Here is a 24,015-nt window from a genome sequence, read left to right as displayed (position 1 = left end):
ATGTTGCGCGCCACTACTTCATAACAAACGATGATAAACCTTGGAAGGGGTTGAAATGTACTTTTTACCCATGATGCTCAGTCCCCATCGCTGCTATAGACCAACATGCCGTTGTCTGTGTTCGGAAAAATCCTCACCAGCTTCAGAGGTATCATGTCCCGTTCCGAGCTAACTCTCATCTGATCACCTGTTCTTGCACGTCCACACTCTATGATTTTAGTTGGGAGAGATACTGATGCTTTCATTACGTCCATTTGAAGTACCTTAATGCTCGTGCCAGTTTTTATTGCAGATCTGCATTTCTACTTTATCGTTACGCAAAACTTCAAAAGAAAGTAGCCTATTGTTATGCACAAAAAATCAGATCTAGATGTTCACGAATATACATGTTTTCAGTCTCCCTGATACCGAAAGAAACTAGTTTCTGGATTTTATCCCCTCTTTCTCTTTATCTTTCAGTAGAGCAATTTCTCCTAAATTATTGGACGGATGTTGTTCATATTCAGTATCTGCTGACTTACTTACGACTTTTAGGGAACCCGGAGCTTCTTTGCCGCCCTAACATCAGCTCACCATCGGTCCCTATCCTGAGCAAGATTAATCCAGTTTCTACAATCATATCCCACCTCCGTCAAATACATTTTAATATTATCCTCCCATCTACGTCTCGGCCTTCCCAAAGGTCTTTTTCCCTCCGGCCTCCCAACTAACACTTACATATGCATTTCTGGATTCGCCCATACGTGCTACATGCCCTGCCCATCTCAAACATCTGGATTTAATGTTCCTAATTATGTCAAGTGAAGAATACAATGCGTCCAGTTCTACGTTGTGTAACTTTCTCCATTCTCCTGTAACTTCATCCCTCTTAGCCTCACATATTTTCCTAAGCACCTTATTCTCAAATATCCTTAACTTATGTTCCTCTCTCAAAGTGAAAGTCCAAGTTTCAAAACAATAAAGAACAACCGGTAATATAACTGTTCTATAAATTCTAACTTTCAGCTTTTTTGACAGCAGACTGGATGATAAAAGCTTCTCAACCGAATAATAACAGGCATTTTCCATAGTTATTCTGCGTTTAATTTCCTCCCGAGTGTCATTTATATTTGTTACTGTTGCTCCAAGATATATGAATTTTTCTAGCTCTTTAAAGAATAAATTTTCAATTTGTATATTTCCATTTCGTACAATTTTTGTGGTCATGAGACATAATCATATACTTTGTCTTTAATTTAGAATAATAAACATGAAATAATTATAATTCAACACCCAGTTCATAGTAAAACCACAGCGAGAACACATCATCATGCGTTTCAATGCACACATACACATAATATAATCACGTTAAATCATTTCATCTCTTCAAATACTAACATGAAACGATCTTCACATAAGTTCATCGCATGTACACTTTGATAACGAATCCAAAACGACCAACATCAAAATTGGCATACTTTAAAACGCATCAATATGAATGATAACTGCACTCATCCCACACGTATATAATACAAGACAAGAATCATATGATGGATAATCATATATAGAAGATTCTAACAAAACAGATTGTATTACATACAAAACATACATTATTACATTGTAAATATTAGCTCTTCAAAGGATAAATTTCCAATTTGTATATTTCCATTTCGTACAATTTTTGTGGTCATGAGACATAAACATATACTTTGTCTTTAATTTAGAATGATAAACATGAAATAATTATAATTCAACACCTAGTTCACAGTAAAGCCACAACGAGAACACATCATCATACATTGCAATGCACACATACACATAATATAATCACGTTAAACTTTTTCATCTCTTCAAATACTAACATGAATCGATCTTCACATAAGTTCATCGCATGTACACATTGATAACGAATCCAAAATGACCAACATCAAAATTGGCATACTTTAAAATGCATCAATATGAATGAAAACTGCACTCATCCCACACGTAGGCTATATAATACAAGTCAAGAATCATCTGATGAATAGAAGATTCTAACAAAACATATTGTATTACATATAAAACATATATTATTACATTGTAAATATTAATTATAACATTAGTAATATTTGCATAAAGTTTACGTCAAAACTGTATCATACACACATAAGTACAAACATTTTACATTTTTTTATCAATTTTATATATTAATAGTGCTATTCAACAAACACAAAATATGTGACATGAGTTCTATGTATTTTATATTTATATTTTATATTTTTACATACTACATTTTCGGCAAGTCAGCAAAACCATATACAAATCAGTCAAATTGAACATATCTCTTACAACGATATTAGACTCTTACTACATATAACTCATGATTTAATTATTTTAATTTATCGTTACGTTTATCACAGTGAATACTATATTGGACTTACGTTTTAGATATCGTTACAAAATTTGAATATCTGATGATGCCGTATAGGCAAAAACGTTCATAAGTTTTCTTCAGTAAGATGTATTAGCAAATATTAATTTGCAACAAATGATAAATCATATGATTGAGAAACTTTAAATAAATTTATAATCTTGAACTGATTTATCTGAAAAAATCAAAATGAATTGTAAAATGGCAGAGTTAAGGCCTTCTCTTACACTCTACCAGATCACAAAGTAGGCTGTACAAGCAGTGAAAATTTAACAAAAAGTTTAAGAACAAAATACTAACATATTAGAAAAATAAATAATAGCATAACAAAATCAACACTACACAACCATGTAAACTCTGAAAACCAAGAATTTGTTTAATGTTGTTTTATATGATTTCTCTATTTTCTTAACACTTTTTAAGAAACAAAAATCAAGTGGAACTGTAGGTCGTCCAGAATTTAAAAGATATTTTATTCTCATCTTTACATCTACTAAATATCTAACATCTCACTTGGCGATGTGTGTCAGAGGAAGAACAATTGTTTGTATGCATCTGAAGTCTGATTAATGTAATATGTAGCTAATCGGCGATGTATGTATTGGAGAGGGAAAAGTAACTAGCCACCATACCCCATTATCTCCTGGCCTAGTTGTCCCATGAGCTGGCCGCGAATCCCGGTCGGGGCAAGTTACCTGGTTGAGGTTTTTTCCGGGGTTTTCCCTCAACCTAATACGAGCAAATGCTGGGTAACTTTCGGTGGTAGACCCCGGACTCATTTCACCGGCATTATCACCATTTCATTCAGACGCTAAATAACCTATATGTTGAAAAAGCGTCATAAAATAACTCAATAAAATAAAATAAATAAAAGTCCCATGAGTGATGCCTTATTGGTGTTACTTATGAGGTTCAAACCTGTCTTCGCACAGTAGACTAAACAACAACATCTACGAAACCCGCGTTTCTATAATAAACTGCGAACTACGTAATTTTCCGGATACACGATGCACTACGCTTATAAACATATTCTATGTAAGTAGTCTTCGTAAGTATTTGTCTAATAAACATTATGATGTTATAATTATATACACATTATGACGTAGGAATAATACATTATATACACTTTTCACTCCAACTACGCTAAATAATAAGCAATTAATATTTATGTACACACTTTAAGACCACACGTACAAACAACTACTCGCATTGAATTTTCGCATCAAGTGCTGGAATAAAACTGGCAATAAATTTGTCAGGAGACAAAAGAATATGTCTTGCTGCTATGTCCGTAAAACAACTTTCTAACTTTGCGAATGTATATGGACTGTAGTCCTGATAAGATAACATACAGCCAACTAATTTACCGTTACCAGGGATGGCTGCTTGGACAGAAAAAATGAGGATACTTTTCTCAAGTCAGGTAATACTGTAAAATTGCCCTTCGACAGCAGCTTCAGGCCTTGGAGACCAGCTTCAACCCTTCTCGTTTATTTCTATCGTTAGATCTGCGAACTGATTACTTATACCACGACTCTCAGCCCCCTCTCTTTAACGAAAGACTCCAGAAATGCACTTTACAGGTGCAGTGTTAATTCAGTGCGTGACGCCATGTTACCATGGAAACAAAATGTCGAATGGGAATGGGAACCCAAATAGTTTCACCTATATCCTACAGCATCGATTCCTAAACTGAAATTTTGCAAATAGTTCGCCAAAATTTTTCCCTAATGGCGGATTGTAAGGTTATTGTTTTCTATTGTTATGGTGTTGTTGCACTTGGAATATCGAACTAGAGCAAATATAAGTCCATGTGGAGTGACATATTGTTTTCAGTTCTTTGAAAAAGCACAAAGCTAGAGCATAGCGGCGTGTGTCTTTGTACTCGCCCGTCTGTTCTTCCCACGTTACTCCCTATATCTAGTTGTTTGTAGAGAGCGTGTATTCCTTGTTTCTGAACGATATACTTACATGTGCAATTGTGTCCCATCTGTTGGTGTTTTTCCGACGTGTTAAAAGGTTTGCAGACATTGTGTCTGAACCTCTTTTGCTTTCTGGTAGCACTTCGAGAGGTCTTAATACTTGCTGAATTGTACTTTGAGGTGTATTTTTGAAGAAATGTTTCTGCATCAATTTCTAAAATCCGGATTTTCTCTTGGGAATGATTAAGCTCCACCTCAGGAAATGAACAACCAATCAAATCGTAAATTTCTAAACATAATAAATTTAAATTAACAATTAACTACCTCTACTTGATCTGATTGGCAATTATTAATGCAGTTGTGTATCAGTATCAGAATCGTTTCAGTTCGCGTCTAAACTGGATAAACGGTTGAAAAGTAAACGGAAACAGAAATCGGGAATGAGTGCTTCATCAAGCTCATCGAGTGATTAAATTTCTAGTGATGTGTGTCAATCCGACAAAGATCAACCGTGTGTAAAGAGGAGAAAGTACGATGATAATTATATTAAATTTGAATTTAAGGTGACAAGGACTGTCCAAGGCCGCAATGTATTGTTTGTGGTGACATTCTTGCTAAGTAGTCTGTGAAATCTTCTCTACTTAAATGCCATTTCCACTGAATACAGAATAGTTATAAATCATTGTCATAAATAAGAATTTGGTTAAAGGGGTTAGGTACAGCTTACAGCAATAAAATTTTGGAAATATTCAACATTTTTTTTTCCTCCATTACTGGATCTTGTACAGTAATGAAAATTAGTATGTGTAAAACACTATCCTTGTGCTATATGAAAAAAAAATATTTTTACGATTAAAAAAAATTATATACTTTTTTTTTTCTTTCAAAATTCAGTTCACTGTGCAGTGATGAAGCATTTCCCACACAACTCAGAAACTATCCAACATTCTGTGATGAAATTTTTGTGTGTATTTATGCATGTCATATTAAAGTCGTAATAAATTAAAATTGTATCATCATAAATATGGAACTAAAAGATCCGATTTTATACGACTAGAGGAACCAAAGTGTTTCACAAGCACAGCTCTGAGCCATGGTACCTACTTTGGTCCAAGGTTATACAATAAAATAATTGATAAATACCCAAATTTGGAAAATTTTAGTATCAGAAATTTCAAAAATAGCGTTAGGAATTTAATTTTTAAAGAATATATATTGATTTAATATGTATGTGTATATATATTTGTATGACTTAAATTGTTAAAATTGAAATTGTATTTTTAAATTTAATTTATTCCTGTAATTTTTTTTCTTGACCCAGTTTGTGTCAAATAATTATCTTTGTTTGTGTTTATCTTTGTGTTTAGATATCTCCCTGAGCACGAGTTTTTACTCCTTCAGGGAAGAACTAAGGTTGTATTTTTGTACATGTTATTTTACTAACAATAAACAATATGATGCAAGATCACTTCTCTATCTTTGATAGATTGATAAATATAAATTCATTTTAAAAATGGTCAAATATCAGCATTTTCTTCTGACACAAAATAAAAAAATATTATTTATTAAGGAATGTAGTTGAAAGAGCATGATATTGTAAACATGAGTTTCAGCAATAAAATGAAAGAGAGAGAACATGAAAAAGTTAATAAGTTTATGAGCTATGAGGGAAACACTTCATCACTGCACAGTAAACTGCTATCATTATAAATTTTGAAAAAAAATATATATAAATAATTTTTTTAAATCGTAAAAATAATTTTTTCATACAGCAGGACAGTGTTTTACACATATCCATTTTCATTATTGTACAAGATACAGTAATGGAGGAAAAAAATGTTGAATATTTCCAAAAATTTTACTGCTGTAAGCTGTACCTAACCCCTTAAAGAAGGAGTTCCTAGTGTTGGCTAATAAAGCCATAACAGCCTTATTACATTTTTCATCCAAGTATTTGTTCGAGAGGTCGTTTTCTTCATATGCCTATCTAAAAAATAAATAATACTCTCACTACACAAAACTTTTCAATAATATTAATGAAGTAATTCTATATCTGAATATCTCTGTGACTATAAATAAAATTGGTTACAATATGTCAATAAAATGCAACGTTCCAGGAAGCCAAAACAGATGCTCCGATACGTTCCCATAGGAAGATGATCTGCGGGTCGAACATTCCGAAGACGGCGGGAGACCGTAACAGGCCACTAGGCCTATTACTTGACAGGCAGATGATGATGATGATGATGATGATGATGATGAAGTAATTTTCAGTGTATGTTTAAATTAATATGTGTGAACTCTAAGATAGGAAAATACGCTATTGTATTGTTAGCTTATTTAATTTCGGTTTCAGTCTTTTAAATGTAAAATAAATGTATATTTATTTAAACTTACTGTAGGTAGTTTCAATATTTTAAGCGTTGTTGCATCGTTTTTGAGAGGAATCCCAAGGTAGGCATTTTTATCGTCACTACAGCAACTTTAAGTTACTTTATGGTTGTTAAATATTATTTACATTAATAAAGAATTCGCTCTATTCAGATCTTTGTGTAAGGAGTTCGCGAGTCGAAAAAGTTCGTGAACCACTGTTCAGACTGCCCTGCAGTATTATAAATTGCAATAAACATCGCTCCACTTCACTCCGCGCTCGTAACAGTTGACATTCTTTTCAGCGCGCGGGTAGAGCTACTGTTCATACAACTAACGCTACTCATATAGGCTGAAAGAAAATTTTTATAAATTCGGTAGCGGTAGTAATTAAAATGAATTAGTATGATGTAAAATGATACATGTTACATACAAATAGGTGAACTGGCACTTCACCTGAAAAGCCGCCCCAGATGGGATGTGGCAGCAGCGTAACATCTCGTAAAGAAACACATGGTACTAATAAATAATTACTTAACTCTTATTATAATAGTTAATAAACCAACAATTCGTGGGAACGTTTACATGGGCCTAATAGAAAAAGAAACTAATTTATATATTCCTAATCCTATTTTTCTTCAATCCGTGGCGCGACAGTCCATGCCTCACGTCCACCACACATCTTAGTAGAGGTGAACGATCATCCAACCAGAACGAAGGTATCGTGTGGTTAGCATGATGGTCTCCCGAGTAGTTAGAGCTGGTTTCCGTAACCAGATTTTGCTATCTATCGTAGCTCCCCAAATTCAACACGATCCTGGGTGAACATCGGTCTCACATACTGGCCGAAATTTCATGAAAAATTTCCTTTCCCATGAGGAGTCGAACAAGCATGCATTCTGTAACGCGAATCCTACGCATGATGCCTCAGGTCAGGTGTTACGGCACGGCATATTTCTAAAATTCAATGTTCAAGTAATTTGTTTAAAATATACATCTTTACAGAGTTATAAGGATGTTTGAGTGAGATAGAAATGTGTTCCAGGCTCTGGCAGCGGCAGCAGTGGGGGCGTGGGCAGCGGCGTGAGCACACTGCAGCACATGGTGAAGCAGCCCTCGCTCACCAGCAACATCTCGCCCAAGACCACGACGAGCTCCTCATACTATTTCTCGTCTTTGCCGCGCGGCATTATGGGCGGCTACAACAGCCTGAGCAGGCCTGCCACTCTGCCCCGCCAGCCGCTTCAGCAGCTCCTTCTCGACGGATACAGCAACTCCAGCAGCGGCGACAGCAAGAGGAACTCCGACTCCGTGCTCTTCCAGAGACTGTTTCATCCCTTGCCTGCCTGCGACCCCGCCGTGCACTCCGGCTCAGGCTTCCACGATGTGTTCGACGCCGCCCGCGACCCGGCCTGTAAGCTCAGGAGCCTCAACGTCAGCAAGTGTCTGCTCGGCGCCGAGGACGCCCTCTGTTTAGGTCAGTGTGTGAAGGCAGTAAGATTTCCACTGGAAAAAGCTCTTAATTCCTGATGATTATGTGAATTACTTAACGAGCACCCTAAAATCTTTTCTAACCGGCGTAAAATAAACTCGAATAAACGTAACAATTTGTAATTTAGGCAATATTACAAATGATCTAATATAGTCTGTTAGAATTGGTCTGTGTTACACTACAACTCCGCAAATAGACGCTCACTCTCGTATACTTCACGATAAAAGGTAAATCAACGCACCCTGTCCCGCGCTGCACAGGGCTAACCAGTTGAACCAGTGCAGTAGTGTGCAAATACTCGTACACGTTGGCAGCAAGGCAGGGAACAAAAAATGTGTACTTATGTTGAAGCAGAAGTTACAAATATTGGAACGGTTTAAAAAAAGGTGAATCAATCAGAGCCATCGCTCAAGACATTTCGCTAGCTTGGTTTGACAAGGTTCTAACTGCAAAAACCATTATTCTGAGAAAATTGGGTTTAAAGTTTCATTGTACTATAACTTTTTTATTTATGAATATTTTTCGAAATAATGTTATATACCTTCTTAGATATCAATGGAAAGTAGTGTTAATGAGTTCTCTTTAAAAAATTTCTTTTTAAATCGTAGAATCTGAGGTAGCGAAAATGCAGTTAGAACCTTGTCACTTTAAATTTGACGCTTCGGGAAAGTTACAAAGGTGTAAGTACACATAGACCCTTGTCAAACTAACTTTTTAATCACTATTCAAAAAATGTGTTAGTTACAACTCCAGATTATAGGGACACAAAATTAAAACACCGTAAATCTATGTTGAAAAAAGAACATTATGGTATCAACTATAAAATAATATTGGATTGTATCACTATTTCAAACAAAAATGTATTTAGTCTATACTAAGTGGGTTGCTGAGTAGTAACTTGTCTTCCAGAGGCATGAAAGGGATAGCTGCTTTGATGTCCTTTTTCAAATCTGAGAGTTCAATCTTCTTATTTTGGAGTTTTGGTTTGATATTCAATATACGTATTGATGCTGTGGAACAGGCTTCAACATCCCTCTGTGTCATTAAAATTGATATTAGCAACTTCTTTTGTTCATCTGTCTCATGGGTTAATTTGTATTTGATTTCATGATAAGGCCCATGTTTTTATGAACTTCGGAGTAGCTAGTTGCGAAAATAGAACAGTCTTGTAGGCCCTAATTGAATACCTTTACAGTTGCTGAAAAAATCCTTGATATCTTCTGCTCTCATTTGTATTACCCGATAAGAGTTACGATGGTTCACCTGCTTTAACAGTCTTATTAAATCTATTGGAGAGTAGCAGACTGCAGAAAATAATAGGTTCTATGAAGCTCTACTTGTTCTTTGTGAGTATTTTTGGCTACATTTATATTTGCATATTGCCTGACATTTTTGGTATATTTACAGTTTCTTATGAAACAGATTTTCCTCTGCTCTACGATTCACATAGTCTACACCTTACCTTCCTGATGTGCTTTCTTTCGCATATTACATTTCCACGATACTGGTTTGGCCATAACCTTCCGTACATTCTTCTTTTTTGGTGTATTTTGAGGTGGTTCACGATTTGTATTAGTTTCAATTCCAACCGTACTCCTTTTTTCTACTTCATTTTCATCAACATCCATTTTAAAACTGTTTGTTATAATGTTACTTTTATATTCTACTGTTGCTGTCGCACAATAAATATTCACGTTCGATGGTTGAGGAATAGATCTTCACATAATGTAGGAAATTTTAGTTTTTTTTTTTACGTCGTGATGTCTTTTTTACTTTCTTCCTATAATGTTTAAAAACAACATAAGTTACTTACTTTATAGCCCACAGACTCTGAGTTTTATGTTCCAGTTAGTCAAGAAGTAACACATTTATAACAGTAACAGAAAATAGTAATAAAAATAATTTATTGTGCTCACTGTGTATACAAAATTTTAAATAACACCATTATAATATTATGAGATATGGTAAAAAGGGCTCATAATTAAGGTCACTCTAAAAGAAAACTAATTCCGGAATGCGGTATGTGACAACAGTGTCTAATGGATAACTGTGACACTCATACAAATTTAATTCTTGCGAATATTGTTAACTGGTTCGATTTTTTGGACACACTGTAGTTACAGAAATAATTAAATTTATTACTTAGCAGTATTTTCATCACTACTGGTTGGTCTCGGTAGAAGTAGGTGGGACGAAATCATCTGAATCACTATTCGAGAAAATATCTTGCTTGGATTTATTTTCACTCATGACTGTATTATAAGATTCAATCTAACAGAACATAAATAAAGTCACTTCAGGAAAAATTATTTATACGAGTATCCAACAATGAGTAGATAACCAAGAACGTTTCAGTGACAGGAATGCGCTTTTAAACCGCCAACACTGCAGAACAAAAGCATGAGCTATGGTTTTGTAGTTACAACCTTGTCAAATTAAAAAAATAACTAATTTCATTGCAGATAGATCTATGACACAGTATTAATTTCTTTATTTGTCAACAGATAACGATAAAAGTCAGTGTCCTATAAAGATCTGATTGAATGAAAGGTTATGAGTACACAATCTCAATTTCATCGATTTTGTCAGTTAGAACCTTGTCAAACCAAGCTCGCGATTTCGATCAGAACAGTGCATGGAATAAAACAAAATTCATCTAAATACGGCCCACCGGCGTGGCTCAGTCGGTTAAGGCGCTTGTCTGCCGGTCTGAAGTTGCGTTCGGGCGCGGGTTCGATCCCCGCTTGGGCTGATTACCTGGTTGGATTTTTCCGAGGTTTTCCCCAACCGTAATGTGAATGCAAGGTAATCTGTGGCGAATCCTCGGCCTCATCTCGCCAAATAATCTCGCTATCACCAATCTCATCGACGCTAAGTAAACTAGTAGTTGATACAGCGTCGTTAAATAACCAACTAAATACGAGCATTCTGTAGTGATTATAAGAAACTTTGTTATTATCAGTTGATTGTAGGATGAAAACACAGCCTATTTTGTGTAATTTCCTAAATTTAATCAATAAGGATGATTTATGTTCTCTCTTGAAGGGTATACACCATTTTAACATAATTTAATACACAAACACAACTATTACAAGAAATGCTCAATAAGTTTTTGTAGCTTTATTCTCTTCAGCTCTAATCAACAATAACAATAATCCGGATTGCCAGACGACGATAGAAAAGATGCGAAAACAAATGAATGAGGTGTATAAACAATTGAATGCTCCTTCATAGCCTATTTAAGTACAAAAATATAGGGGTGACATTTGACATTTCAAAGTGGGAATGGCTGGGGGTGGGAGGTTAAATCTAAAATGCAAATAAGCCTGGTTTAAGACTTCCCCCTCAATATCTAAATTTACGTGATTTTTGTTTAAATTGAATTCAATTTAAATAACTATTTATTTAGAGTGGGAAGTTTTGAAATGAAAGCTCTGTATGTAGATACTCGTACATTTAGAGAGTTTTTCCTCCAGAAGTTTGTTTTATGTTTCAAATTTATCACGTATATTATACTTAATCACGAAGTTGTTTTGTTATATATTTTGCATATACTACAATATATTGTTTAAAATTATGTACGTTAATTATTTATGTTTCGGTCCGCACGCCATAAAAAGCATTGTACAGCCCTTATGTTTACCAATGCCCGCAGTACTCCGCAGAAAGGCAGAGTTCGTACCTCGTCTCGCACACGGACCATTGCTGTGTCTATTTGTGGAGTTCCACTGTATAACTAAAGTCCTATGTTTGGTTACTTTGGGTACAAGTTAGGTGAACATGGATTATACTACATAGCTTGGAACGGAGAGCTCTGACTCGTCTCCCCACTCCGTTTCGTGTATTTACATCTGCTTATTCGTATAGGGCAGTATACGCACTGAACAATGAGAATACTACTCGTTCACGTACCAAATATAATGTCACGTGGATTTAATAATAAACAAAATATCTATTTTAAGCCATGTTATGGGCAGCAGGAGATTATTCTCACAGTAAGTAAAACGCATCTACATTCTAAATAAGCCTACTTTTTTTTTTGTTTCACAATAAATTTTTCACCCAAAAAGTAAAAACCAATGTTCATTATTTTTCTCCTGTTTACAGAGTTTTGAATATTTAAATTGCACTTTTAAAATATATATATATATATAATTAATGTGAAAATGAGTTTAGAAGTAAATAATATGAAACTTTGTTGGAATTATTAAAATTTGAATATTCACAATTAAAAATGAGTTAATATGAATATATATAAAAATATATTTCGGACCTAATGCTTCAACTTTTGTTCATTTAGAAATGTTTGTAGGTTGTTTTTGTCTCCACGTATTTACCGTCTGTAATGCCAAATTACAGAAATTTTATTATGAATAGGCCTACTTGTTTCACACATGAACGTTGTAACTCAGACCATTCCAACACAGCGTTTGAGGGCTAGGACGCCCTGACGCTGCCCAGGGCGGATCCCCACTCCTCTCTGTCGCTGCGGCTGTGGTGGTGTACGAATGCATACAATCATCAACTCTTCTCGTCTGTTCGATGATATTCTGCAGGCATTGCTGGGTTATGCGTACCATCAGTCGTGCTTAACCGTTTTGAATAAGAATGAAGCAAAGTACGTCGACAGTCTGTTCAGGATTTAACCCCTCTTGAGAGGGCTTGTATCTTGTCTAATCTGACGACAACATGTTCAATTTTTAATATGCCATATCAATGTACCAACAAAACCGTACAATATTAAGCGTCATTTTGAAGTTAAACATTCTGATACCCACGCTCATATTATCGGCGAAGAGAGTTACGGCTGGTTCACAATAAACCGAGAATGGAAACGAGAACGAGAACGGAAATAAAGTTAAAATAAATGTATTTAAATCTGAGCATTCACAATAGTTAATTGTGAATGCTCACATTTAAATACATTTATTTTAACAATATTTCCGTTCTCGTTGTGAATGCTCAAATTTAAATACATTTATTTTAACAATATTTCCGTTCTCGTTCTCATTTCCGTTCCCGGTTTATTGTGAACCAGCCTTAAGACATTACTAACGAAACTAAAGGACGAAATGCAGTCTTCTTACGATGAGGTATATATCATTTCAACTAATTAAGTACTCTAAAGGCAATATAATTCAATGAATGGTTATAGTAAGTTTATTTTGAACAGTTGTCAACAATGTATGGGAATTATTATAAAAACGTTTGTTAAACTGTTAAAGAATTTTTCTGTCCGTTTAACTACGTATGTATTTTGTTTATAGTGACAATGTCATTAAAAATTCATTTTTCCCTTTCTTTCACACACAATGAGTGAGCCAAGTTCCGAAAGAGTTGTTCATGCAAGCTATATTGTTGCCCTAAATATCGCCAAAAGTAGCCGGCCTTTTACGGATGAATGTTTACTAAGGAGTGCATGATTTCAACTTCTGAGATATTGTGTCCTTTCCTGATAATGTTGAGTCAGTCTCTCTTCACAAACAATCTGTCGCCGCGTGTAGGAACTTTGTGAACATTATGACGCCCTTTTTTTGTAAATGTTGAGCAGGCTCAGTCAAATTCCAAAGAGAATTGATAAGGCTTCAGTTCACACAGTTTTGAAAGATAGATATTACAATATTCCAGGCGGCCTCGTTGCGTTTTATAAGAACGTGGAACAAAAATAGTTTTCGCTTATCCACGCATTGACATGCAAGTTAATTGTTATGTTTGCCTGTATATACCTTTGCGAACACACATTCTCAGTCATGAACCTGAATAAGAGTAAAACTAGGTCATGTTTGTTTGATGTTGCGTTGGAAGCAGTGTTACGCATTCATTCTGCTCAAACAATGTTCCCTGATATAGCTGAAAGGGAAAGAAATCAAAGAAATGTCATTTGTCTTCCTAACTGCAGAAAAAAAGGATAATTTTATTTTGTTGTATTATTTTGTAATAGCCAATTGTTGTCATTCTTGAATTCTTCCTATGTGTCATAAAAATTTCCATCCATATATGTACCTCACTCGCTCACTCTACCCCATGCACACGTGCAACCCTCTAAGAGGTCGGTATTCCGTCTCTTTCCCACTCACTCGCTGTCTCTCTCTGGGGCTCGGCACAGCTCCTCCGAACCCAGGGCAGCCACGCGGCTTCACGGGGGCTGCCCACTTGGAATGGTCTGTTGTAACTGGACACAGCCTATGTATGTACACATTTATAAATAAATAAATTGTGGAAATTGCAATAATACAATAAATCATAGTAAAAACAAAATTATTTACATTGACTACTTTACGAGTCTCTAAACATTACAATGAGTGACTTAAGCATTTTAGGTGTTTCAAAATAAACATTTGCTTTCTTTCTGATAAAATACGTTTTATTCTTCCCTAATGAAGTGCTGCTATCAAATTCTTCTATTGGAAGATTTGTTTTGTTTGTTTTGTTTTGATATGGTTCACTGAACATCAGACCTGAAGTGTGTACTCCGTACATACCTATAGTATTGCGCGTTGCTCGAAGGCTTTAGGTAGCCAGACGCAGGACTTAGTTATAACTATTATTGTAATCTGTGTATGAGTTATTCCACGTCAAATCGCACACCGACGAAACAAGACCTTTCCGAAAATTTTAGAACACACATTTCGTCGAAATACATAACCGGTCTATAAACTTATTACTAAAATAAATTAGCACATGTGTACATGAAGCAATATTGTGTGCCAGAGGTTATGAAATTATAGATTGTGAAACGTTTCCACGAATTCAGTAATGGAATTTAACGTACAGTAGCACTGAAATGAATTAGTATATTTACTCATTAATAGTTTTGTATGTCGATCCGTCAAGCGTAGCCCATTATGAGAAAGCCTCCCTTAATCAAGTTTCACGATCGACAATAAAAATTGCAGGTGAGACAGTGAGGCGGTCGCTATGTCTGGACGCGCTGCGGCTGGAGGGGGGCACGCGCCTGGGGGAGGTGCTGCCCGTGATCCTAGGTCTGGCGGACAACACATCTATTCAGCTGCTGGACCTGGGCTCTCAGCGACTCATCCTCGAGGACGGCCCCACGCAGCTTGTGTGTCAGTCCCTGGCCAAGAACTCCAGTCTGCGGCTACTCAGCCTGGAGGGCTGGACCTTCCGCATAGAGGTTAGCAATAACATGCACTGTCCTTCTCTTCCATATGTTTTATTTATTTATTTATTTATTTATTTATTTATTTATTTATTTATTTATTTATTTATTTATTTAAACATTAGACTATCTTATTGTCCATTTCTAATATGTTTATTTAATATTATGTTATGTATGTAAACATGTTGACATTTCAAGTTTCTTATTTGTATTTGATTATATCTCATGCCTGTTTCTCATATATGTTTATTGGTACTTATACACACATAATTATGTATACATATAATATATTTTTATTTACGTGTAGTTCACTTAATTCATGATGCATTTATTCTTATACTATAGTTTCTTAGTTATTTCAATAGGCTTTTATTTTATGGTTACTTCTACATTACCGAAGTCTTCATGCAGTTTTAGTTTCGGAAAGTAGTCAACTTTTTCATTTTTTAGAGCCTCCACAGTTCTACTTTTCCATGTTCTGTACATGATTTAAATGTGTTTAATTAGCATAGCTTTCGTTTAATTTATACTTTAGTTTAGTTTGGTTTAGTTTAGTTGTAGTTTTAATTTTATTTCAGCTTTAGTTTAAATTTCAGTCAGTTTATTTACTTTCCTTTACTTACTTTACTTCACTTTCCTTTGCGTAACTTCAGTTTAGTAACTTAGAGAGCATGATGAAAATTGTTCAGATTGTCAATTAATATAGATAAATACAATATAATATTTGTTACTCAGTCAATGACAAATCAATGTAAAATAATGACTTATATTATATGGTCATTAAGTTTTATACACATAAATTACATATTGCAAACGTTTTCGCCCATTTAGGCATCTTCAGGCACAATTATACAATATCTCAATATCAAACTGTATAGTCATTACATTGGTGGTAGATAAACTGTTTAAAATTAATGATGTACAACATCTCCAATTAAAATGTAATATTACAGGTCATAAAATTAAAATAATATTAAAATAGAAACAACGTAGTGTTATGATTTAAACTTTATAATATTCTGTGAAACTTGTTCAGTAGAGTCCAATGATTGATGGGTTATATGTCGTTTGAACGTGGTAACTGTACAGGTCACTATGAAACATCCTATGTTTGAAGTAGTTATGAAGATGTGGGACGACCTGCTGCTATCGGACCTGTAGCTAATATCTAAATCATAAAACTACGTTGTTTCTATTTTAATATTATTTTAATTTTATGACCTGTAATATTACATTTTAATTGGAGATGTTGTACATCATTAATTTTAAACAGTTTATCTACCACCAATGTAATGACTATACAGTTTGATACTGAGATATTGTATAATTGTGCCTGAAGATGCCTGAATGGGCGAAAACGTTTGCAATATGTAATTTATGTGTATAAAACTTAATGACCATATAATATAAGTCATTATTTTACATTGATTTTTCATTGACTGAGTAACAAATATTATATTGTATTCAGTTTAGTTGTTCAATTGTTTTGGTTAGTTTATTAATTTAGTTAGCTAGTTAATTTTGTTCAGCTTATCCTGATTTAGTTTAATTTAATTTAGTGCAACATTATATATTTACCCACTCCCCCATACACTGCTGCATTGGACGTTCAGATCTGGAGAATGGCTGTTCAACGGACAGAACAGATAAATCCCCTTTCATTACCTTCTCTGATAATGGAAGCCGATACGTAGCCTCGAAACATTAAGTGTTTCTGCATCTGTAACATGATGCAGAATTCCAAATAATCTCTGACCACGTCTGATACAGTGAAAGTATTAAATTATAGTTCAATTGTCAAAGGATATCCATATGAAAATCTTTGGGTCAAAATACCGAGCTTGAACTGTGGCTCTCGATAATAAGCTTATATGACACAAAAAAAGTATAGAGCTGTAGCGGAGCGGCTTGGAGTCAATCCCGCATTGTGACGACTTCGCATTAGCTCTTTTGCGCTCCTCTTCTGCGGGAGTATGAAATTTCGTATTTCTGTCAAGAAAATTGACTCTCCTATTCCGCAGCAAGATCGATTGAAACGGCGCGCGCTGAAGACATAAAGTGATCCATCACTAGAGTACGCTATGCTTCTCGTGTTTTTATATCCCCTCGTAAATAACTGTACATGTGAGAAGAGACTGCAGCTCGAGTAAGCCTTCGTCGTATCCTGTAGAATACACTCTCGACACTGATGTTAGCTGAAGGAATTAGAATGAAAGGAGATCAGGATTGGTTTTATATGGCATCGGACAAATTACTTGCATATAAAAATTAAAGAGTTTTCACTGTTGCCTATTTACTACACTAGCATCGATTTTTTTTGTAGGGTCACGTTTTGGGATTACGAGATTATCTTTCGTTCTCAGTCCGTCCAGTTATGTAAAAGCGTTATAACCTTCTGTTTTTTATACGCACATAACTTTACATGGTTACTGGATTCCATGATTAATGAATTAATGATCAAGAAATCTGATTTTCATAAGACTGAAGTATAATGTAAATTCAATATGCTCTTTAATTGCACACATGTACGTAATTAATCTACGTAGAAAAAATTAGAATTTGGGAAAATCGTTTGAACAGTTTTAGACATGTCGTTATGATGTAATGGTTTTTTTTAAAGAAATTCCACAAAAAATTGTCAATATAATTAAATTAGTAGACTCAAAGATGCAACAGAATATTCACGAATCCAGTTGTCTTAACAAATTTAAATAATTGGAAAGTATGGCGTGAATGTACCTACCATGCCTCCAAGTTAAATCTGCGTCCGGAAACAATGTGAATCACCGTTTTCCGGCACACCGGCGACGCTGATATAACCTCTGCAGTTGCGAGCGTCGTTAACTAAACCATATTTTTTTTAGATGAATACACTATGTAATTTCTTTCGTGAGCTTACTGTGCAAGTTTATAAATGTGCAATATCAGTAGTTCGTTGGTTGCGGAAGACAGTAGAAAGTGTAGGTATGTGTTCACTAAACTTGTAGTTCAATGTGGCCAAACACTGGGCTCGAATTATACGAAGCGCATCCAGAAAGTAAGTTTCCCGATTTTTCCCCCTTGAAAGTAAACGTAATTAGCCGTGTCAATTGCGCATGCGTAACAGATCTATGACGTATCAATCATATGCCAGCCAGACAGGTCCCGCATAGTGCCAGTAGCGTGGCAGCAGTGGTCCGAAATGGAAGCTGTTATTCCTTCTCCCGCCGCCTGCGAGGTTCGGTCGGTGATAAAGTTCTTTAATGCACAAAGCATTGCCAATTGAAATTCATCGGCAGCTCTGTCAGGTCTATGGGCAGAACATCATGAGTATGCAGATGTTGCGTCGCTAGTGTAGGCAGTTTTCCGAAGGTCGTCAAAGTGTCCATGATGAAGAGCGCAATGGACGACCGTCCCTCATCAATGATGATCATGTTGAGCTGGTGCGGCAGTGCATCATGGAGAACCGTCGCTTCATGACTACGGAGCTGAGCAGCCATTTTCCGCAGATATCGCGATCCTTGTTGCATGAGATTGTCATTAAGCACCTGCTGTTCAAAAAGTGTATGCCAGGTGGGTGCCGAAAAACCTGACACCCGAACACAAAATGCAACGTTTAGGAGCAGCACTGACATTTCTGTAACGGTATCACAATGACGGCGACGAGTTCCTCGACAGGCGATGAGACTTGGATTTCGCACTTCACCCCGGAAACCAAGCAGCAGTCAATGCATTGGCGGCATAGTGGATCTCCGGTCAGGACGAAATTCAAACAGACGCTGTCGGTACGGAAAGTGATGTGCACGGTGTTCTGGGACAGGAAGGACATTCTGCTTATTGACTTCCTTCCAAGAGGTGAAACAGTGAACGCTGACCGTTGCTGTGAAACACTTCGAAAATTGCGACATGCTATTCAAAACAAGAGGCGTGGAATGCTTACTGCAGGTGTTGTGCTCCTCCATGACAGTGCTCGTCCACGTACGGCTCGGCGCACAGCAGCTGTTTTGACGGAATTTGGCTGGGAGTTGTTTGATTACCCACCCTACAGTCCTGATCTTGCTCCCAACGATTTTCACGTTTTCGTCCACCTCAAGAAATTCCTGTCTTCCGGTGAGCATTTTGGCAACGACGAAGAGCTGAAGACGTCTGTCACACGCTGGTTCCATTCACAGGCAGCAGAGTTCTACGACAGAGGGATACAAAAGTTGATCCCACGATACGACAAGTGTCTCAATTCTGATGGTGGCTGTGTTGAAAAATAGCTGAAACATTGCCGTACCTGTTGCCAATAAAAGTTTTCCTGAAAATGTGTGTTCTTTTTTTTTAATAGGGAAACTTACTTTCTGGATGCGCCTCGTATGTAATCAAAACCATAGTCTGCGTCACTACATTCTCTCTTCACTAGAGTTGCTTCTCGACTGATAATAATAAGACTATCCACATTCATCGGTATAACCTTCCATTTGCCAGAACTTATTTTCAATTTTAATTACATGTTCAGATCGTTTCTCCATTTATCACAATGAGAGGTAGACTGAGGCTTGCAGCATACTGCATCGAACATTCTGTCTCTAACCGTTCGATGTGAAGGTGATTACACACATTGTTAAGACTTATAAGGCTGCAGCATACTGCATCGAACATTCTGTCTCGGACCGTTTGATGTGAAGGTAATTTACACGCATTATTAAGACTTATAAGGCTGCAGCATACTGCATCGAATATTCTGTCTCTGACCGTTCGATGTGAAGGTGATTACACGCATTGTTATGACTTACGAGGCTGCAGCATACTGCATCGAACATTCTGTCTCTGACCGTTCGATGTGAAGGTGATTACACGCATTGTTAAGACTTATAAGGCTGCAGCATACTGTATCGAACATTCTATCTCTGACTGTTCGATGTGAAGGTGATTGCAGGCATTGTTAAGACTTACGAGGCTGCAGCATACTGCATCGAACATTCTGTCTCTTACCGTTCGATGTGAAGGTGATTACATGCATTGTTAAGACTTACGAGGCTCCAGCATACTGCATCGAAAAACATTACAACACTACAACGTCTAAGTGAAGTCAGATCTTTTTAAGACTAAAAAAATTTAAAAAGTCGAAATTCATTTTCATATTTGAGTAGGCAATAGATCATTTAAACCGCCGTGTCTATTGAATGTCAGTTCAAGAGAGTAAACTGTAAACATAAATACCTACACTCTTGCACACGTCTTGGGTGTCTGTCTGTGTGGGGAGTTACTGCGCAATAGTAGACACTAACATATTCGGAGCACGATTGCTCAATCTCTGAGGGATCGTGGCTATATCGTCTACGAGGAAGTTTCTGGTCTGACCACAAATGGGAGTACTCGGCGCATCGATACAATTGCATTTAAACGAAAATCCTGAACTCTGCATTCCGGTGTAAGTCTCATAGTGGCTAGGCAGAAGAGGTTAATTTTGAGAAAAAATGTATATTTGATCCCAAAATCGATTATTACAAACTAAAATACAATCTAGACGATTTGACAGTAACAGGGTGATGGTTGGAGCATGGGAAACCATTACAAAATATTTTGTTAATTTCTGAACATCCGCTTTAGATTGGCCATTATCACTGTTAAGGGATCTGTTTCAATTTGGAAAATCATCTTTATGGATGTAACAATAATTTTAATGTGTTTTATTTAAGAATTGGTCGAATATTGTGATAATATATATAATTTTTAAAAATGTAAACTTTGTATTTCAGTTTGTAAACAAAGCATTTTTATTCTATAAATTTAATTATTTATAACACTTTGTCCTTGTGGAAACCCTTTCATAAGGGAAGTTTGTACTTTAATAAAGTCTGAATTGCTGCCAGACGCATAAAACTTGTAGTGAGAAAGTATGCGTTATCTTTATAACACCATTTTTGTGATAAATTAAGCCACGATTGAATCACGCATAAACCAAACGATTTCTGACTCATATGCTCCGAAGTGCATCATTAGCTGCAAGATATAGTACACAATTTCCTCCTTATTAAAAATTTACGAAACTGATACTGCGTCGTTAGTTGTGAATAAGAGGTTATAAAAGTAACGAAATGACTCGAGAGTGTCCGATGTTGTGACGAGCCTTCTATGGAAGACATCCAAGACCTGCAAGTACAGATTAATTTTTCATGGAGAAAGAGGGGATAGAAAATTGATTATAGGTTGGTAATAAATCCAAAACTTTGTGAGCCATCAAAATTGCTTCTCCACATAAGAAGAGAGTGGATCAAGTTTAAAGATACTGTATGTACATTCTTGAAATGAAGAGTTCAAGTGAAGCGAGAGAAAATTGCCAATAGAGCCAGTATTACACAGGCTCTTGCTTCTTCCCGATTGCAATCCCGGTTTACGTCTATTTTCTCAAGGTCAGATCTAATAAGGGTTATTTTATAGCTACATCGAATCAAGTCTGTGTTCTGCGGGTTCAACTCCAAAACGTTTCAAAGATCATAAGGATTTTATATTCGACTTAGTCACAAACAAACACGGAGATTAATGATAATGATGACGATGATGAAGATAATAGTAGTAGTAGTAATAATAATAATAATAATAATAATAATAATAATAATAATAATAATAAGTTGGATTCGTAACATTGTAATATCAATACACAAAATTGTAATTAAACATGTGAATAAATTACATATTTAGGTGTTGGAGTAAATTAGGAGAAATGATAACGATTCAGAAAGCATAAATAGAAGCAAGAAAGAAAAGATAAAAAATAAAAATAAATATTGCAACATGTTAAATATGACAGTTATAAAAACTCATTTTAAGTTAATGGCAACTGAAATTATTTTTATGTTTGTTAGCAGCAACATTAAAAAATTAAAACGATTTCACGAAAATGACACTTACTAGTAATTACTTATGTAATTATATTTGTCGGGGTGTCTTCGATCAGGATACTATGTTTGTTGGTACAACTTTCAATCATTTCAATAAATTATCATATTATTTACTTCTAAACTCATTTTCATATTGATAAAATGCCTATCCATTTATTTAAAAAAAATGCAATTTAAATATTCAAAACTCTGTAAATAGGAGAAAAATAATGAACATCGGTTTTTACTTTCTGAATGAAAAATACTGTATATTGTGAAACCAAAAAAGTAGACTTCTGTAGAATCTAGATGCGTTTTACTCATTGTGAGATTAATCTTCTGTTGCCCGTACGATGGCTTAAAATAAATATTTTGTTTGTTATTAAATCCACGTGACAGTGTAGGCCTATTTGGTACGTGAATAGTATTCTCATTGTTCAGTGTCTATACTGCCCTATATGAATAAGCAGATGTAAATTAGCGTCGTACATTACAGGCGTTGTGTTCGGTTCAAGTTTGTCGAGTATGGTGAAATTCAATATTCGCTCTGCAGAAGGAGGCCTGTCATATTTGTTCAGCCTTGATGTGAAAATATTCGCTGTCATCCACTTTCACTCCTTCATGTTTTAACCGCTTGAGGATTTTAACACATATCTTGCTATTAGTTTTCCATGTGGACTAAGACGAATTTTGTAATATCTTGGTTGCCTCTCTCATATTCGAACATTCCAGGACACTAATGTAAATACCCGAAACAGAGCGGGGAGATGAGTCAAAGCTCTCCGTTCCAAGCCACATAGTATGATCCACGTGCATCTAACTTGTACTTAAAGTAAGCAAACGCAGGACTATACTGATAATAAAGAAATCCCTACTCCCATATTCGTATGCATTAATTTATCTCTTTCCTTGAAAGAAATTCTATCTGCTGACTTGTCAGTGTCTGCACTAGTGTCGTGCATTTCAAGCTCTTATGTTCGGTTCAAGTTTGTCGAGCGTGACAAGAACCGAAGTCTGCTTTGAAGAAGCGGATCTGTCTCGCTCTCTCGCTCGCTCGCTCGGTCGGTCTTGCGCCTTGTATGATCTGTGCTCTTGAAGTTTGCTGGCCTCTCTTACACTCCTCTCCCAAGCCTTCATGCTTTTAGCTGAGAAAGAATTTTAGAACAAATCTTGTGAAGTATTATTTAGTTGTAAAGAGAGGTAATTTTTAGTACAAAAATATGATTAAACTTCGACAGAAATATACGTACTTAATTATAGATATATCACATTATGTTTTTAAAATACATGACAATTCTTACTATACCAATTACAGAAAGAAAATAGCTATAATTACATTCTTCACATAATATTGAAATAAATCACAGTTTCTCGGTAACAATATTTGTGTGACTATACGGATGATGAAAGTATTACAGACACTATGTTCGATTCAAGTTAATCGAGTTTGACGAAGTTCGACATTCGTCGATGTTCGTTCTGCAGAAGAAGGCCTGTCGTGTTTATTCCACATTGTTATAAAAAATATTCGCTGTCCTCCATTCCCACCCCTTCATGTTTTAGCATGGACCTTGCGATTAGGTTTTCATATAAAATAAGACGAAATTTGTAATGTCTTGACTGCCTCTCTCATGTTCGAACATTGCAGGACACTATTTTAAACCGCTTAAGGATTTGAGCACATATTTTTCGATTAGTTTTTTTTTTTTTCATATGGAATAAGACGAAGTTTGCAATGCCTTGGTTTCCTCTCTCATGTTTGAACATTGCACGTACTAATCGGTACTTTGAACGTATACTTTTTTTTAAATATATTTTGTTTGATTTATTTATACGTATATTTGTGTGAATCTTTAGTCATATTAATAATAAGAAAA

At 35.6% G+C, this 24,015-nt stretch overlaps 1 protein-coding gene across 1 annotated transcript in view; it reads left to right on the top strand.

Moving 5' to 3' along the window:
• Positions 1-24,015, top strand: part of LOC138693260 (uncharacterized) — a 519,508-nt gene that overhangs the window by 473,632 nt on the left and 21,861 nt on the right. Inside the window, exons 5-6 of the mRNA XM_069817101.1 lie at positions 7,727-8,158; positions 15,070-15,308. Coding sequence (XP_069673202.1) covers positions 7,727-8,158; positions 15,070-15,308 — 671 coding nt within the window. The remainder of the gene's footprint in view (positions 1-7,726; positions 8,159-15,069; positions 15,309-24,015) is intronic.

Source organism: Periplaneta americana, chromosome 17 (assembly GCF_040183065.1).
Source record: "Periplaneta americana isolate PAMFEO1 chromosome 17, P.americana_PAMFEO1_priV1, whole genome shotgun sequence".
Classification (NCBI taxonomy): Eukaryota; Metazoa; Arthropoda; class Insecta; order Blattodea; family Blattidae; genus Periplaneta; species Periplaneta americana.
The sequence above is the reverse complement of the archived record's forward strand: the minus strand, read 5'-3'. Positions and strand labels throughout refer to the sequence as shown.